The sequence below is a fragment of the Podarcis cretensis genome, assembly GCF_951804945.1.
Source record: "Podarcis cretensis genome assembly, chromosome: 2".
In the NCBI taxonomy this organism is placed as follows: Eukaryota; Metazoa; Chordata; class Lepidosauria; order Squamata; family Lacertidae; genus Podarcis; species Podarcis cretensis.
The window spans coordinates 39,141,889-39,161,122 of record NC_137171.1 but is presented as its reverse complement, the minus strand read 5'-3'; the positions used below and the strand labels follow the sequence as shown (position 1 = coordinate 39,161,122).

General features: G+C 41.3%; 1 protein-coding gene across 4 annotated transcripts in view; it reads right to left on the bottom strand.

Annotated features, from left to right (window-relative positions):
* The window catches only part of TBCD (tubulin folding cofactor D), a 124,434-nt gene that overhangs the window by 36,806 nt on the left and 68,394 nt on the right, over positions 1-19,234 (bottom strand). For all 4 annotated transcript variants that reach the window (XM_079965915.1, XM_079965918.1, XM_079965917.1 and 1 more), the window contains exons 17-19: positions 13,403-13,432; positions 4,379-4,464; positions 440-520 (exon numbers count right to left, since the gene is read on the bottom strand). In XM_079965915.1, the coding sequence (XP_079822041.1) occupies positions 440-520; positions 4,379-4,464; positions 13,403-13,432 (197 nt within the window). The remainder of the gene's footprint in view (positions 1-439; positions 521-4,378; positions 4,465-13,402; positions 13,433-19,234) is intronic.

Below are 19,234 nucleotides of genomic sequence, written 5' to 3'. Positions count from 1 at the left end.
TGGTCAAGCGAGCCATGGACTCCAAAAGGTTGAAAACCTCTGGCTTAAATGATAGAGAACAATCTAGGTTCACAAACTGTGGCTCCTCACGTGAGCAGGAGAGGAGGAGAGGAAAGGAAGATGTGTAAGCTCAAGGCTCACAATTGCTTGTTGACAGGGCAGGTAAAAATGGTTCCTCGCTGCATCTGAACCACAGGCTTATTTCATTTCTTAGGGTCAAAACAACACATTTAAGTACTTGTACTTATTCTAGTCTTAATAATTAATTTTCACTAGCACACCTGATTTTTATCAGATATAGCTGGAAGTCAACAAATGTTAGCAAACTGAACAAATTGAAAACAATAAAAGCAGTCTCACTACGAATCTAATTTAGAAATCAGCTATACTTTTCTGATCAAAATACCGAATCCCCACATATTAATATAATTAAGCTTACGGATCCCAGTGGTTGATCTTCATGTTAACCAGGTGATCAATCATTGACTGTGTATACTCAGGAAACCCAGAGATATATACACTGAAAGGATGGTGGAAAACACAAAAATTAGAAACAGAAATGTGCTCCAAAAGTTATTTCAAAGTCAATTTCAACAAGAACCTAATAACCTCAAACTGTCCAAGGCTTACAAGTTAAGGAAGGAATTTAATAGACATATATGTGAAGTCAAGCTTGACACATAAAGCGTTTTATTTATGTTTGCCATCTCATCCCAAACATATACTAATATTCTGCTTTTAACCAACACAGCATTATGAAAGCCAATGCTGAAATTAAATGAGACCTTATTTAAGTCATGTAAACTTTATATTAAAAAGGCATGTAAGCAAAGGGGCTGGCTAAAATGAAGTGTGAATACATTTCTGTAGAGAAAGTATTAGCATCATGGCTATTGCTGGGGGGGGGATGTTTAATCAGGGAGGGAAATTAGTCATTTCTCTGGCTTATCTGGGGCACATAACAGAGAACCTGGTATTTTTTGCTATTTTATTTCTACTGCTTAGTAGGCTATTTCATTAGTCACAGTCAACATTATTAAGAACTGACCATCCAAAAAAAAAAAAAAGTGAAAGAAAATAGAACCTTCTGCTCTCCTCCTAGAATGTATGTAAAAATGCTAACCAACTTAGATTTTTGAAAAGTTTAAATTAGCAAGATAAATCTCTATGGATAGAAATGAATCATTCCATTAATTAAACAGCACTATATGGAAAGAGTAAACTAAAAATCATGGATATTTTAAGGCCTGAAGGTTTGAAGGACTCCCAATCTAACATTTTGTGCTAAGGCAGAACAACTTATCCTAGTATCCCTGAAACATACTGTAAATAAGCCTGTATCAACCAAATTATCATGGCAGGGCTGCTTGTGTAGGGTTGCCATTTTCAAAAAGTAAAATTCCGGACACCCACAAGGTTGTTGAGCTTTTTGGGGGAACAAACCCAAATTGGGGAACCCCCCCCCCCCAAATTAGTGATTTTAAGCTTTTGGAGCCGTTTCTGCTGCTTTTTCCATTACGTTGCCATACATCCGGGTTTTCTCTGACATTTTGCAGACTAGGCAAAATTCCCTCGGCGCCATTTTTACACCTGAAAATCAGGACATGTCATACATGATGTATTGCAAGCCTATGCTTGTGCAACAAGAATCTGTGTAGTGAAACATACACAGTTCACACAGATGCAAGAGAAGGGATAGCATACCTTACAGTAGGCCACACCCTCTAAAATTACTGATTGTTTATGCGTCATGGAAAAAAATAATTTACAATCAAGGCCCTGATCAGTTTTCTCCATGGAATGGGACAGTTGTACTTTAGTTAAAACCTAGTCAATACTCCAATTACGACCTGTTCATCCGGTAACTCGAAAGTACATAAGAAAAATGGGAAAGAACTGCCTTCCGGACCCATCACATTTCCTTGTTTTTGTTTTGCTATAGAAAAGAGTTGGGAAATTGGCTGCGTGTAGGAGGAAGGTGTGTACCAAAAAAAGCAAAGACTAAAGGGAGGGTTGAGTGCCATGGAAGAGTGTGGGCTGAACAGCTTAAGGATGAAAGGGACAATAAAAAGGGTAATTTAGAAACTGAGTAAGTAACAAAAACAAAGTATGCTCACACCGCAGATACCTAAACAAGCTACTTTCTTCAAGGCCTGCAAATTGCCAGCCTCCCTTCAGTTCACCATTACTTGACTTGTATTCAGTAAGGACATTAATTCATATGGTTCTGCTGGTCTTAAGAATATTCTTCAAAGCTAATGCACAGGAAACATTTGGTTTAGAACGGATATGCATACTAAACACAGTGGGTTGGTAGAATTCTGGACTATACTACTTCAGACAGTAAGTGGGGGTTGTATTTTTTAACTCTCCCCCATGTTGCTTTTTCAAAATCCCTGTATGCAATGAACAAGCACAACCAGAAGGGGGCTACATTAATATTCTCCGTGTGTGTGTGTGTGTGTACACACTATACCAGGGGTAGGCAACCTAAGGCCCGGGGGCCAGATGTGGCCCAATCACCTTCTAAATCTGGCCCGCAGACAGTCCGGGAATCAGCGTGTTTTTACATGAGTAGAATGTGTCCTTTTGCGCTCCGTGGCGACCCGGAAGTAACGGAATGCGTTACTTCCGGGTTTCGCCGCTTATGCAGACACTCAAAATGACATCAAGCGCATGCGCAGAAGTGGCAAATCGCGACCCGCACACACGCAGATGCGCAGACGCAGGTTGCATTCTGCTCTAGATGCGAACAGGGCTCCGGAACAGATCCCGTTCGCATCCAGAGTTACCACTGGGGGGAGAGAGAGAGAGAGAGAGAGAGAGAGAGAGAGAGAGAGAGAGAGAGGTCTTCTTACAGATCAGTAACTGGTTAAAGCACACTCGTTATAACTTGATTATTCTTGGAAGGGGTTCCTCCAAGGATCTGTATTGCAACTGGCACTTTTTCACTTGGTTCATATTTATGGGTGAGCACTGAGATGGTGAGATTTGCTGGTGGCATAAAGTTATTCAGGGTGGTAAAAACAAAACAAGGTAAGTGAAGAGATCCAAAAGGACCTCTCTAAAAAAATCCCAACTTCACATATACGAAGATGGTGTCTGAAGTGGCAGTGACTGGGCAGGAAAGAGATCTTGGGGTTGTGATGGTCACTGTAGGAACAGATGCTAGACTAGATGGGCCTTTAGCCTGATGTAGCAGGGCTCTCATATTCTTACATTCTTAAGAAGAAAACAACACCATACACTGGCTATTCTCCTTGATCACATTCACTAGGAGTGATTTCTGCCAGTTTTGCAGAGGCATGAAAACTCCAGAAATGTCAAATGTCTTCCTTTCTGCCTAGATCCTAACACAGTCAAGCCATCCAAGGCATTCCCACCAAACCGAAAATCTGAGACCCCTGATGAAAATAAGCTCCATGCCAGAAGCACTAGGAAACTATCTGCAAAACACATCCCAGTATAGGTACTTAGCTAACAACACTGATGAGCATACATCAAGGGAAGGAATCGCCAACCAAATTTTGCAAACAGGACCCTATTTTCACCCCAGATATTTATATTCACCACCATGACAAGGAAGCTTAGCACCAGTTAATACTCAAGGTAACATTACCCCTCTTTCTTTCTGGAAACCCTCCCTCAGGTAATTGAGCCGGAAAAGACATCTATATAGAACACAGTGTTCAGCTTGAGGACACATAAGGTTGTCCCATCTACATTAAAGCTCCCTCTTATTTAGCTTTGCCCACCATCTTATACTCCCCCCCCCAAGTTTTCCTTCCACACCATCATGTTACTTTTGTACTCAGTTCTTAATTAGGGTTTCAAGGTAACACACACCTAGGCAGTGCTTGCGATCCCACTTGAAGCCTCCACCTAAAGAGGCTAGTATAGTGACCTAAAAGGGCTCTGCTTGGCCCCTGGCCCCATTGTAGATTTACTGAGATAACTTAAGCAACATTTGTGTCCTGCTGCCAAGGACAACCTCACAATCCAGGGCAACCCGCTGAAGAAGAAAAATTATTCCCCCCCCCCACTCAGTTTGGTGTAGGTAAATGCCCTATTTCTTGTAAAAGAAAGGGAAACACCATGTGGCACCCTTAATAGCGCCTCTCCTATTAAACATAAAAATCAGAGGGATATATATGGACTTCTACTTAAAATTATTTGACAAATAGTGAAGAACACAAGCACTTCCAATTTCACTCAGTCTTCTCACATAGAACACTGCAGAAACATATTGTTCACAATGTTCTCCAATTTCCCGTGCAACCATATGTAGAACAAGAAAGGCTTTTTTAAAATCCAAAATTATCTGCGTGTCACCCATAAATTTAAGGTAGAGGAGGTGCTTACATTTAGAGACTCTTACCTTATATTGAGGAAACAATTCGCTCTGCTTCCAACAGCAAAATAATCAGCTGCAGTCAATATGTCAATCCCATGCGGGAAAGTACCCTATCAAAGTTAGAAGAGAAAATCACACATAATCACATATAATCACAGTGGTAATACTGGGGAACGTTTCACTTAGGTAGACACAAGAATAATTCCCAAAGGTTTTGTCCCATATTAGCATCACAAAAAACAATGGAATCCAAACCAGGAAATATACAGATAAAATGGTGTGGCTACACAGACAGGATTTGGTTGAGCTTTCAGTACCTCCCACTGAGATCTAGAACAAAGGCTGGGATCCAAAAGGCCAAACAAATTATTATTATTATTATTATTATTATTATTATTATTATTATTACTACCCCACCCATCTGGCTAGGTTTCCCCATCCACTCTGGGCAGCTTACAGCATATATTAAAAATTGTAACACATCAGACATTAAAACTCTCCCGATACATGGCTGCCATCACTAGGAATTTTCTTAACCCCCTTCCCATTTCAGCCCCTCATCAGCACCCAGAGTGTTAGGAGAGCGGCCCACCCCTGTGATATCAACTATCCCAAGCGCAATGTCACCATCTGTTCATGTAACCCTGGTGCCTTCTGCTGTTAGGGGGAAAAGCCTCTCCTTCTGGTGAGGCAGCTGGAGTTAAGTCCAAGAGTGAGCCATCTCCATTGACTTTGCCACCATCTCCAAAGATGCAGAGGCAACAGCACCTGCTCAAACAAACACTGTAGCCTCAAACTCTATGAAGCAGAACAAAATTGCTTGCCCAGGCTCAGGATGGCAAATAGTTGTGCCTGCTTCGCTCTTCAGGAGAGCACAAGGAGTGTGTCATGTGTTGAATCAATGTCTTAACTTAAGCTTAGCCATGCACTGTAGGTCTCTACCGTGCCTCATCCATTGGTAATCTGTAGAGACCCATGTTGGCACCCTGCACCGACCTTCATTGATAAAACCTTTAAAACTTCCATGGGTGAGCTGGGGAGAGGCAAAACCATCCACATGGTTGGCTGGCAGGCGTTATCAGTCAGCCATGGGGAGTGATGAGACTTTCCTACCTTCAGAATTTTAACTGGTCAATTAGAGGCCAGACTGTGGGGCAGGAATTTGGAGACAGACCTGAGTAAGCCCGTCTTCACTCAGGTCTGCCTCCAAAACTTAAAAGACGGCTGTGCTGCCTTCCAGCAATGCAGTCGGCATCAGACATCCCACCCTCCCAACCTGTATATATTTGGCCCCGCCTGAAGGGAAGCATGGTGTATATGCACATGACTTTGCAGTGGACTGAATTGGTTGTCGTAGTCAAGGCCAGGGAGGAATTTCCCTGTAGACTAATTGTCATAACTTGTTGGCAGAAAAAAGCACTGGGTTGGATCCTTAGTCTAATCGGGGTGTGGATGTGGAAAGGAGCCTTATCCCCTCTCTCCTCTGAATGAAAGTATCATGGTACCCTGGTAAACTGTTCCCAAGGGGAAGGATTCTGTCCATATGCCCAGATGGGAGCTAACAGGCCACAGAACACCCCAACTGGCATTCTGGAGGGGTCACTCTTATCTGGTGTGTGTCAACTGGGGATGCTTAACCCAGGATTGATCCTGAGGTAGTTATCAGCCAGCAACAGGGTTGGCTGATCTAGAATACACATCCAATGCTTAAGCAAAACTCTTCTTACACTTGTAATCCATTTGGATGTGGCCATTTCAATCACAAAAGGTGCTCATGTCATTTATTGCTTCCTATGCCTCTACCATGGTGACCCCAGGTTTACTGCACCCTCAAAGGCCTAAATGTCTCACTCCCTCACTCATCAGCTTTCCAACCTTTACTGCTGCAATTCCCCCCACCTCCTTGAACACTGTAACATCATTATACAGTCATACCTCGGGTTACCGCTGCTTCAGGTTGTGTTTTTTCAGGTTGCGGACCGCCGAAACCCGGAAGTACCAGAACGGGTTACTTCCAGGTTTCGGCAGTCGCACATGCGCAGAAGCGCCGAACTGCAACCAGAGCATGCGCAGACACGGGTTGCGAATGCTGCGGGTTGCGAACATGCATCCCACACGGATCATGTTCACAACCCGAGCGTCCAGCAAGCTTCCTGGGACCTATCACTTTTATTTTACTCTTGTTTCTATTGCTACTTCCCAAGTCCAAGGGCAATCTACTAAGCCAGATCAACATTTTAAAGTTACATACATCACACTCTCATGTCTTTCAGTTAAATTGTCAGTATTTGGGACAAATCTATCAGACCAACAGCAGCTCATCCTCCAACAAAACACAGCTAGAGCCACAGAGGGAAGATACTGCCCTAGCACTAGACTTTAATTCCTTCTAGTCATCCATTTTCTATGAGGGCTTATATCCAGAGTACAGAAAAGTAGGTTCTCAGGATTAACAGTTCAGTATTCAATCCACCCAGAAAAACCCATGTCTACTGAGAAGGTCCAATGAACTGGGAATGAGGCTTAATGTCACATGGGTATAGAACCACAGCCCAAGTCTCTAGCACACCTTTTGTTGCTTGAAAATTCACTTGAGTCATTCCTAATTATTGATATATAGGTCACAGAGTTATTATTAGTTGACCTGGTTTTGCTTCAGTATCATAATGAAAATTTTCCTACAAGAGGAGACAACACATCAACTAAAGACAAAGTAAACTAGAACTAGAAACTAATCACCAAAATGCAACAAAAGTGAAACCATAGTTGATGAGGATGGATCAATTTTAGACCTTTTCATTATTATTTTTGTAAATAACTTTGCTTACATGCTTTCACCAGAGAGCTATAAAAGTGTAAAATGGTAAAAAATGTAACTGTTTCAACCATATAATTGAAGTGCTTGAAATAGAGAGTGAGACTTCAGATGCTGGGATGCCAGAAAGATAAAAAAAATGTCCACAGTAAGTCTTGCTCATAAAAAAAGAAATGTGAATACAGAAAATTTGCATAATATAGGTTTTATTGCTTTTCCAACACTCTGTCATGGTTTGCTAAAAGAAAGCATAGGTTCTACTTGCCACCACATTTAGAATTTAGAGAGAGCTTACAATCTAAAACAAACTATTCAAGTTGTTAGAAATGTGGCAGAAAGACCGGCTTTTAAAAATAACTTCTCTAAAGGAAAGCACAATGAAGTAGAGCTGAGGCATAAAAAGGAGACATATGAAACTATCTCATGAAAAAAGGGTTTCCAACTTCTGCAATCTGTCAGGAGAAAAAAGAATGGGACAAAAATGTCATCTTTAAAGTGGCAGCAACATACAGTGGTACCTCGGGTTAAGTACTTAATTCGTTCTGGAGGTCCATTCTTAACCTGAAACTGTTCTTAACCTGAAGCACCACTTTAGCTAATGGGGCCTTCTGCTGCCACCGGACTGCCGGAACACGATTTCTGTTCTCATCCTGAAGCAAAGTTCTTAACCCGAGGTACTATTTCTGGGTTAGCGGAGTCTGTAACCTGAAGCGTATGTAACCCGAGGTACCACTGTACTCAAAATGAGGTCATCCACAACACTATGTGCAACATGATCCACTCCCTCCTTGTCAAGGAAGAGGAGGAGGTGTTCAGCATAGCACTGCTGATTGCCCCATTTAAGTAGCTGTTGCAGTCACTTTAAATAGGTAACTCACAACAGTATGAGCAAGGCAAAATTCCCTGATTGCTTGGCAAGTACCTCCCTAAGAGCCAGGAAGAGACTGCAATTTCACAGCAAAAAGTATAGTTGATTGATTGATTGATGAGCTGTCCTTTTGGAGAAAATGTCATGCTACCTGAAACGTGATCTTTCATTGTGGAACGCCCACTCCAGAAAAAATTATCTCAGCCCTGCAAGCAACTGTAATCAAGAAAACAGAAGGACTACATACAAATCTAACACTGTTTTTTGCTTGCAACAACATTATGTCTTCCGATGGAAAATAAGTCCTAAATCTCCCTTGTAGTCATGGGGAAAGTTGTCTGGCTGATTCACATTACAAAACTGATTAGGAAAAAATGGATCACACATACCTATCATAATTAGCAGCCATTTTCTTAGGCTGCAAGGAGTAATTTGGTACTCCACCCTGGGGGAAAAGGTGGTTCACTAGTATAGACTTCCTTCTTGCTGTCAATTTTTGTGACACAGTAGCAAATCTTCTCTTACAGCAAGAAAAGCAACCCAACACACAGGTCCTCTGGACTGATTTTATGGCATGTGAAATGAGCTGCTCCTTATAAACTCAAGGCTCGAGGCAAATCTGTCACCACTCCCAAACAGATCCCAAGTTTCCTTCCTTTTGATTTAGAATAATTGATCTCCACACTTTCTCAAGGCAACTAACAACAGTCAAAGAACAAATAACTAACAAACAATAAAGTAATCAAATAAAAACCCAAGCCCAGAAACAGTATGGAAAGGAATTAATAATCAGGATCAGTTTAAAACACCAAAAATTATAAAAAGCCCACCTGCACAAAAATTATTCATCTAGCAAACTGTCTGCAGGAGAGTGTTCCGACACTGGGATGTGGCTACAGAAATGACCTCTTACACATGCTGATTAATCTAACACACACTCATACTGGGATGCAGCAAAGGGCCTCTCCATCAGAAAGCCACAATCCCCCAAGCATCCAGGCTTGAATTCTCAACCAACTTACACTTTCAAAGGCAGCCCCACAAAAAGCACATTAAAGTAATAACTAAGGCATTATGACTAGGTGTGACTCTTCCCCAGAAATGGGAGCAGTTGGTATATCTGCCTGAACTGGGCAAAGCTCCCTCCTTGACTGCAACCATTGTTCTTGAGAATCTAATAGAAAAACCAGACCCAGAAAAAACCCCCAAAGAAACCCCCAAAAGGAAAGAGATATCCATCAAGAACAAGCAAAATCTCAACATCAGGAGAAGCTGAACACTGACATACACAAAGCATCTCCATCTTATCTGGATTAAATTTTTATTCATCCAGCAGATTACTCCTTAGCAGTAAGTAGTAAAACCATCTCTCTCTCCTGCCATGTTCTGCTCTCCCTATCCATGTAAGCCCATCTCTCTCTTTTGGTGTGATACCCATGTCTCTTTCTCTCTCATTTATCTTCTCCCGCCTCTCACACCCCACTTGCTGCAATTTTATTACTCCGTCTCTTTCTCTTCATCTTCGCTCCCAAATGATTCCTGTATTGCAACTGGAATTGCTGCTTTGTCTCAAATCCTCTTCCACTAGTTTTTAATCCAAGTTCTACCCACAATAAATCAATGATCACTTCCGTGTCCTAGCAATACTGACAACTGCCTGCATGCTGCTCTACTGAATCACTGGAGATAGAACCTCTGATTTTGAACTGCAATACAAATACTGTGTACAGAATGCCTCCCCTTATCAAACAAAGGACAGAGGCCTAATGGCTTTTGCAAAAAGTAGTAGTAAGGGAAGGCCAGCCATTTTGGCACGACATCTCTCTCATCCCTTTACACACTCATCGCAAGAGGCTTCACTATCATAGCTACAATACAATACATGGCATCCGCACAGTCAGGTATGCAATAGTTATTCTGTAACATGTCCACAAAAGAGAAGCATCTCAAAAGAGAGAGGGAAGCTTTTCTCAATGGATGTAAAGCACATCCTGAAAAAGGAGCAAAAGGAACGATGGATAATCAAGTGTTTTGTTTTGAGGCAGCATCATTTCGTTAATTTGTAATCACCATTTCCATAGTTAAATTACAGTATATGGGACATGGGACATGTGCCACCAATAAATTTCAGCAAGACCAGCTAAGGTAAAGCTGAGACCCAAGAAAACTGGCAACTTGAAACAGGATGAAGTCAGAGCAGGTTGTTTACTCAATCCAGTTCTAAATGGTGAGTACTTTTGTCATTACTATAATCTCTGGAGTGACAACACAGAGAGCAATTTGAACATTCTGCACCTTTGTCACAGTTCTTTTTGGGACACACCGAAGTCAATATCAGAAGTGAGAGCCAGCAGGTCAGATAAAATAAGTAGTCATTCCTCTGCAAGCCATGTTTGACAGATTGCAAGATCCAAGACCATCAGAAAGCAGGGATTTGCATTCAGTGCTAAATATAAACCCTGCTGCAAAAGAAGAATTTGAAAAGCACTAAGGAGCCATGACTTTATCTGTCCTGCACCTGACATCAAATGATGTCAGGTAGTTTCTGGTAGGTCATGCCCAGCTGACACCAAATGATGTCAGGAGAGCATGACCTCCCACAAACTACCACATTAGCCAAACAGATAGGCCTAATTTCACCGGCCTGCTCTATATCAAAACTCCCCTGTTTGAAAAGCTGCATTCTCCTTCCAGTTATTAGCTATGTTTTGTAGAGATGAGGTATTATTCGTTAATAATAATTTATAATTAAGAGATTCCAGGAAAATATAAACTCCTGTATAAACGCTAAGTATCAGCATTTGAGTAAAATGAGATTCTACCAGCAGAGATATCAGCATAAACTGCTGCATATATTTGCCAAAGGCTAATTGGAGTGGACTGCACACATTCAAGTGTAACCAAACAAAAAGGAGTATATAAATGTCACTCTGATGGAAAAGAAAAATAATCAAAAGGCTATATTGGTAAAAATGAAGAACTTAGCCAAATTGCACCCTTTCTCACAATGCAGCATTATAACCAGCACTGGCATGTTCACCAGGCTGTTTTGCCACCTCAGTAAGAAGCAGTCAATGAAGGGTGTGGTAAAAGCCACCCCAGGGTGCAGACATTCGAGGGAGTGTTTTAAGTTTCAGATGCAGTGGGAGTCAAGAGTTGATACTAAATGAAAAAGCTGGCAAAACTCTGAAGGCAGCAAGGATTGGCCACTCCAAGCATGAAGAAATACTAAATCACATTATGACCAAACAGAAATAGAAAAGAGAATTGCACATGCCTTATGGAGTCTGAATTGTGGATAACTGGCCAATAAAGGCATATTGGGGTTGTGGTAGGTAACTCAACAAGAACATTGCCCCAGTGTGTGACAGCGGTGAAAAAGATGAATTCCATTAAGAAAGGAACAGAAAAGAAAACTCTCAGTATTATAATGCCTGTATGGTGCAAAGATACATGGAATACTGTGCAGAGTGTTGATAACCAAACCCCGAGGAGAAGAATAGTATAGAGCTACTATGTAGAAAAGGATAATGATCACTGTTTCTTCTCAAAACTTTATTATTAACTATCCACTAAATTCACAAATGCTAGAACAGATAACCAGCAGTACTGGATCTGATAAACCAAGCTATCTTCAAATCTTTAAAAGGCTGCCACATGGAGGATGGAGCAAGTATGTTTTCTTCCTGCTCTGGAGGCTAGGACTTGAACCAATGGCTTCAAGTTACAAGAAAGGACATTCCAGCTAAACATCAGGAAGAACTTTCTGACAGTAAGAGCTGTTTGACAGTGGAATGGACACCCTTGGAAGGTGGTAGACTCTACTACCTTGTAAGTTTCTAAGCAGAGGTTGGAAGGCATCTGTCATGGATTCCTTATTTGAGAATCCTGCATTGCAAGGGGTTGGACTAGATGACCCTTGGGGTACCTTCCAACTCTACAAGTCTATGATTCTAACAGCATGGGAAATGTGGGTGCCAAAACCCACCAGAATATAGTTAACATGGTCACCTGGTCCATATGGATTCAATATATTCCAGAGACTAGGTATTGTACGACCACAGAACACAAATTAATTTTTTTCTCTCTTGCCATGGTCTCTGCCTCTCTCGTCTAACAGGTTGTGCACATTTCTGGAGTACGTCAAACAATACTTGAAAATTGCTCTCAAGACTGCTAGAATAGGAATAGAAGTGTATACAGTTGGTGTAAACGCATACCAGGAACAATGTTTAAGTCTCTCAATCTTTGAAATAGAAGCACAGTACAGGATGGATCCATCAGCATCGTGTATCCCTTAAGAAATAGTACCACAAAAAAACAGTGCTCCTAGTGAGTCTGTTACCAAATAACATTTTGTCCCCATGCTTTCAAACATGTTTCAAAAATGCTTTAATCTCCAAAAAGGCTTATCTGTTTCCACTTGCCAATGTATACATTTTCACTACTGATGGACTTTCAGAAAAGAAACAGTGCAAGGCTACAACCTTCTACATACCAATGGCAAACCATTTTAGCAATTTTGTCTTATTTTTTAAAATCAGTCTTTCTTTAAGCAACCTCATTGAGGTTCCCTTAAGAGGGAAATTAATGTGACTATAAATTATTTACATTCTGGTCTAGAAATGTGTAAAACTGTATAAAAATCAGGGAAGTGGGCACCACTGGGAATTAGAAGTACTTTTCCTTTCCAACAATGTTGTGCTCAACCCTCATTCTCCATTGCATTTATACAGCTACCTAACTACCACTGCTGCATCAGGTTAAGGAGGGAAACAGGGGCAGAAGCTGTTCCTATTGCTCAAGAGAAATACCGTATTTTTCGCTCTATAAGACACACCAGACCACAAGATGCACCTAGTTTTTGGAGGAGGAAAACAAGAAAAAAAATATTCTGAATCTCAGAAGCCAGAACAGCAAGAGGGATCGCTGTGCGGTGAAAGTAGCAATCCCTCTTGCTGTTCTGGCTTCTGGGATAGCTGCGCAGCCTGCATTCGCTCCATAAGACGCACACACATTTCCCCTTACTTTTTAGGAGGGAAAAAGTGAGTCTTATAGAGCAAAAAATACGCTACTTCCCTAACAGCTTTTGCACTGTGCTGATTTTCAGAATGGTGGTATTTGGTATGCCGCCTTTTAAAAAGCTAGAGGCTCTCCCTCAGAATATACTCAAATGTCGTGATTAGGCTTTTAATAGGTACACATGAAGCATTACCAAGATCATTTTGAAGTCATTTGTCCAAATTCACCAAACTCTCCCTTCACTTCCACAAGTGACAAAATGTCTACACTTAATTTTACGCTACAGTAGATTTACAAGAAATTTAATGAAGAGAGTTTTAAAAAAGAGACGAAGTTACCATACCTGTCTACCAACATTCTCCTGGAAGGCGGCCTAAGAACAGAAAGAACAAACATAGAAAAATGAGTCAGGTTTGCTTGCAGATAAATACTAGTTCATGAATTCAAAATAAACATGCAGCAGTATAAACGACCCATGGGCTTCATTTAAAAAAGTAAAGTCAGCTTTGCTGGATGAATATGCCCTCAAGGAGTTGTTGTCACTGCTACTTTATGTGCTAATGCTCTTTTAAATCTGCAGGTTGCCTGCCAACTGTTTAAGAATATGCATTTATTAAAAATAGGCGCACCCACAACAGTGGCCTTTATTGCTGACACAGGGCTTCCCAACAGAAATGAAAAGGCAATGCCCTAAGAACTTAAGTACCAAGAGAGGGTGGTTTTCCAACATGCTTCCGGAAGTCCTGTGTGTGGTTAACGTGCATTTTCAGATTTCAAAGCTACTGAGCCTCCTCCTCTCAGAAGCTACATGAGGATTCTGTTGTCAGCAGCTTAGTTGGAATGTTCTTCCTTCACAGACTTCACTTTCATATGCTAAACTACCAGCATTTGTTATTCATATACATACATATCTATATACAGAGAGAGAGAGTCAAAACTTCTGATTTTTAACAGTACACTCTAGAGATCAAGAGATAGGTATTGGAAAGAATTGGAAAGTGGTAAACCATAGGTAGTGGAACATTTTTACATTAAGGCAGCCTGACTAAATTACACAGTGAAGTTTTAGTACTTTACCTGGTAGTAAGGAAAAACCTGTGTTCTCTCTGAACAAACTCAAAGCTGCCACATGTTTTTGTTTACTAAACCTTAGCACTCACCCTACCTTTGCCAAATTGTAAGACATTGAGAGTAGCCTTTGTCAGGGCAGTTTCCAGGCATGAGTAACTACAGATGCTAAGTTTACTTCACATCCTAACAGAACTTCAACACGCATTGACAGATGACCTTTGGTAAAATTCTCCTTACTACCCCATATGGTGATACAGGTGATACGGGTGACACTGCTATCCTGAAGTGACAAGAGTTTATTCAGGAGAGGCTAGTTGTCTAGGTGGGATCAAGCTCAAACACAATGGATAGCTAAAGTACTCACTGGTATAAATTTAAATGGGAACAACTGAACAAAATAACAAAGCAGAAGTCTTGAAATGGCAGTGTAGCTCTATAGTTTCCAAGGCTACACTGGCTCTGAAATTAACATACTTTATCTTCACATTTTTTTTACTAGAATAGTAAGATTTGGAACTAGGCTGTAGTGTCGTGTTTGTTTGTTTGTTTGTTTGTTTGTTAGTTAGTTAGTTAGTTAGTTTAAAGATTTCTCAGCTGCCCTTCATGAAAAAATTCCAGAGAGGTGTGAATAAAATTCACAGAACACAAATACTGTATAATTTTAAGGGTTGTATACAAATATTACTCAAATATTAACTGACCAAGTTAGTCATGTCCATTAATTTCAATAGGCCTACTCCCAAGTATGATGGCATTATAAAGTCAGTGTGCACTCTCCTTTGTACAAGTACAGCGAATCCCTACTAAACTGGGTACTTGGAGCAGGGCCTATAGAAGAACTTAAGATACAATAAGCAGGATCTTATGGGAAGAGATGTTCTTTGGGGTATTTGGGTCCTGTCAGGGAACTGCCATCGGAGAGTCAGGTGGTGGAAGGGCTCAAGGAGGCTAGGAGACCCTCGGATGCTGAGGAAGGAACCAGCAGGGGGAGAGGGAGAGTTCCTGCAGAAACTCAGTCGGAGGAATGGCTCCAAGATACTTCCAGTGAGCACAGCGGGGAGGTCTCAGAACCTCCGCTGGGGACGCCTACTCCGCGCAGGAAACTGTCACGCAGAGAATCCAGAAGGAGAGTTTCCATTAAGGAACTCTTATGTTGGCGTAAATTCCGGAAGCGCCCACTGACGGATTCTGCCAGCGATTGAGGTAGCCATGCACCATGGCTCCGCGGACAGGGAGAGTTTAGAAACTGATTGCAGAGCCTTGAGGCTTTAAACACTTACGCACGAGTAGCCCCCTAATCCCATAACAGGTCCCAAGCCATTTAGGGTGTGAAAGCATCTTAAATTAGGCTCCGAAGCAAGCAGACAGTCAATGTAGTTCTTTCAAAATAAGTGCACTATGAACAACTCTGACCATACTTATCAAAGTTCAAGCAGGCAAGTTCTACACTAACTAAAGCTTCCAAGACATCTTTAAGGGCAGCCTCATGTCCATTATGGTAATCAAGCCAGGAGATTACCACATATTAGATCACCACGGAAGACTATCCCTCTACAGAAACAGTCAAAATTAGCAGAAAGCCAAAGCACTTTGGGTAATTGAGGCCATGTAGGCCTCAAGTATCACTGCCGGAACAAGGAGTACCTCCAAACTGCATACCTGTTATTACAGGGGGAATTGCAACCCTAACCTGAACAGGATGAACACCAATTTCATGCATCTAATCCACCCATCCACAGTGCTTCAGTGACAGTTTAATTAGCCATTATCTAACACCCTTTAGGGGTGAAATATGTGTTTATTCAACACACTTGAAAATCCAAGGTCTAGCTGGGTGTTGTTTCAGTACTACTTAGAAGGTCACACCAAAACTAGGGCTCTCAATAGCAAAGTGATGTGGTATACTGTTCTCTTGATTGAATTAGGAAGTGGGGATCTGGCTTTTGAGCCTTCAAGAATGTCAAGGCCAGCATATATACAGAGGACTGAGACACTCTCTTTTTCATTTCAACAGAGGGTATTGACAGGGCTTGCAAAGCTTTTACAGTTATGCTTCATGAAAGTTTATTTTTAAGTTTGCCTAAGTTAAAATAAATAGGATAAACTGCTCACACAACTTCCATTAAGCAGGAGAAACTGGCTTCAGGTAAACCTCTCTCCCTACCATGGAAGGTATAGCAAACATTGCAACTCAGCTCATTTCTAAATATCCATGAGGTGAATACAATTCCCACAGACTTCAAAAGAAAACTGAGCACCTATCTTGGGACAGTTAAGTGTATTTTTAATTTCATAATCCCAGCATGCCCATCATTTCAAAGTAACAAGCCTTAAATCACATAAATTATACTCATCAATTTGTTCTACACTCTAAAAACAACAATTGGGGGGAACGAATTCAGAAGACATATAAAACCACTGCAATACATAGATAAAATTTGAATGAAACTATGACTTCATTGGAAAGGTAAGAGAGGGAATTGGTTAATCTCCCTCCCCACCCCCCTTTAGGTGTTGAGTCATTTTAAATCTGTCTTAGCTTGAATTGCTGGTAGATATCCAAAATGCTAGTGGCTACTTATTTCTGCTTACAATCTTTTGTTATGTCATGGGAAAATGCTACATTCAATTAAATAATAATATCTACATAAATAGCAGCCCTTTAAGTTACTGATTCCTGATTTCACTATCGTTAATATGAAGGGTAATTCTACTTGCTGTATCAAATTAGCAACATGCCCACACCTGAGGCATATGGGAATCACTATGTTATTTTATACACAGTCAGAAAATTTAAGTTCTTTAGAAAACTCTAGCCACTGTAGCCAGAAGCACCAGATCCCATGTGACAAAATATGGGCTTGCATGTAATTTCTAGGCACAGAAATCCATATCCAGCTTAGCATATGCTACTTGAGTTCCTTTCTCCTTATAGAAACCTCCCTATGGTTGTTAACAAGCTGCCTCCAAAGCTGCTAAGGGCAGCTTTCAGCATAATGTGCTACAAGAGCAACGTGAATTAGGCAAAAAAACCTGAAAGCTTGCTGGGAATATGCCCACCTAAACAGGATCTTTGAATCCGAGCCATAATCACAAAGAATCACACAGAGTTTTAATTTGTTTGTTGGCCTTGGCTGGATCTCTCACGGTCAAATAGCATGGCTATCATAATTTTTAACTGTCACAGACAAAGTAGAAAAGAGATAGAAATGGGGAAATCATCAGTGAAAAGACACAAGTGCAGAGTGGCATGTCTAACACAGAGCCACTCTGCACTTCTTGTGCCACCGACAAAAGAGGATCTGTGTTAAATTCACAAAGGTAGGAAAGAAGCCAGAGGGATGGATCTCTGCCTACTCCAAGGATTCATGCACACTGACATACATATAAACAAGCAGTAAAAATATATAAACATGCAAATGAATATGCTCACAATTGGTGCAAGGAGGTAAAGCCTCTATTTCCTCTCCCCTTCCAACTCGTGTGCATGCACAAAGCATTACATATGTACAGCTACACCTATTGTCGGTGAGGATGAGACAGAGTGAGGGATACCCTCATCACCCTGACAAGCTGAAATGCTTGCAGTGATGGAACAACCTCTCTAGTGCTACACTCAGTTCCTCCCCTTGAGTAGAGTGGCTGTTTAACAATAGCTGAATAGGTGCTTGCACTATGGAAAAACAAGTGGTCCTTGGTCCATGCATGGTCTTGTAGGATCCCAATTATGGTCTGATAGCGAAGGGGATGTAGTTTTTAAAATAACTAAGAAACTCTCATATGTATTTTAAAGAACTGTATGAGATTGAAAGGTCCAGTTTCTTAGGGGGAAGTCTATGGAATTCATTGGTACAAAGTGGCTGGCAATGTCTTCTCTTAAAAGTGCTTGGCTTTAGAGATTTACAGAAACAAAATTGAAATGTTAATGCTTTATATAGCATTTATTTTTACATGTGCAAAGTGTATAGTCTGTTTTGTTTGTCTTGCAACAGCCAGGTGAGATAGACTATTATTTCCATCTTACAGAGGAAAAGCTGAGACTGCTATATCCATAGCCTTTATAAGCTGGAACTACTGGCAATCCTTTTAGCAACAAAAAATTGTATGAAAGTGAAAACTACTTTGACATATTTTATTAATTTATACACAGTTGGGAGTTTTCAATCTCATAGAATATATTTATAAGTGTTACAAGTTTTCAATCTCATACAATTCTTTGTTGCAAAAAGGAGTGCCAGTAGGGTTGGACATGAAAGGCAGTCTGTTTGCAGTGTTAGCCTGCAGCTATGATTGCAGCATAACCCATCGTGGAAGAATCTGTATGATTAAAATGCTGGAGTCTGATTTCTTCAATTAAGGTTTCTGATCCTCAAGCTATGCGATACAGTACAACCTGGAGAAGAAGCACTCGGCCACAATGGTTGTGAACTTCTGCATATGACATTTGGCCATTTCAAGCTGCCTGCTGCCATCTTTGCCACTGTCTGCACCTGCTGCTGCTGCTGCCCCCTCCCAACCCTGGCCGGCTGCAGCTAGAGGGTCTCTGGCCACAGCCCAGCAGGAGGAAGAGAGGAAGAAAGGGATTGTCGAGGGGCAGTTGAAACCTGAGATTGTGTGTGTGTCTCTCACACACACAGAGGCGGGGGGGGGGGGGGACTGAACCAGGCATCTGTAGGAGCTGTCCCTGTGAGAGGGTCACTTTTGTTGTGTAGGAAGGGACACCCCCCCCCTCAGGGACAATGGTAACCTCGCCCCCCCCCAAACACACACTGCACCTCCTGCCCCCAGTGTCACTGCTTGTCACACTGTAAACTGAGAGAGTGAGGAGCAGGAAACAAGGGAGTGCAGAAGATCAAAAAAGAGGAGAAAATAGCCATTGTGAGATGAGACAGAATAAACATTAGCTCATGAAAACGGCCTCAGGCTTCTCCATTTGTGGAAACAAGGTTGGGGAGAAGAGAAAGTCAAGGGTACCGGGCTGGGGTTTTTGAAGGGGGTTTGTGGTGGTGCTGCTGCTGTTGGCTTTATTTTCATCTTTATTTTCGATTTTGTTGAGATTTATGTGGAAATTGTTCAGTTTGGTTGTGTATTTCTGAAGGTTGTA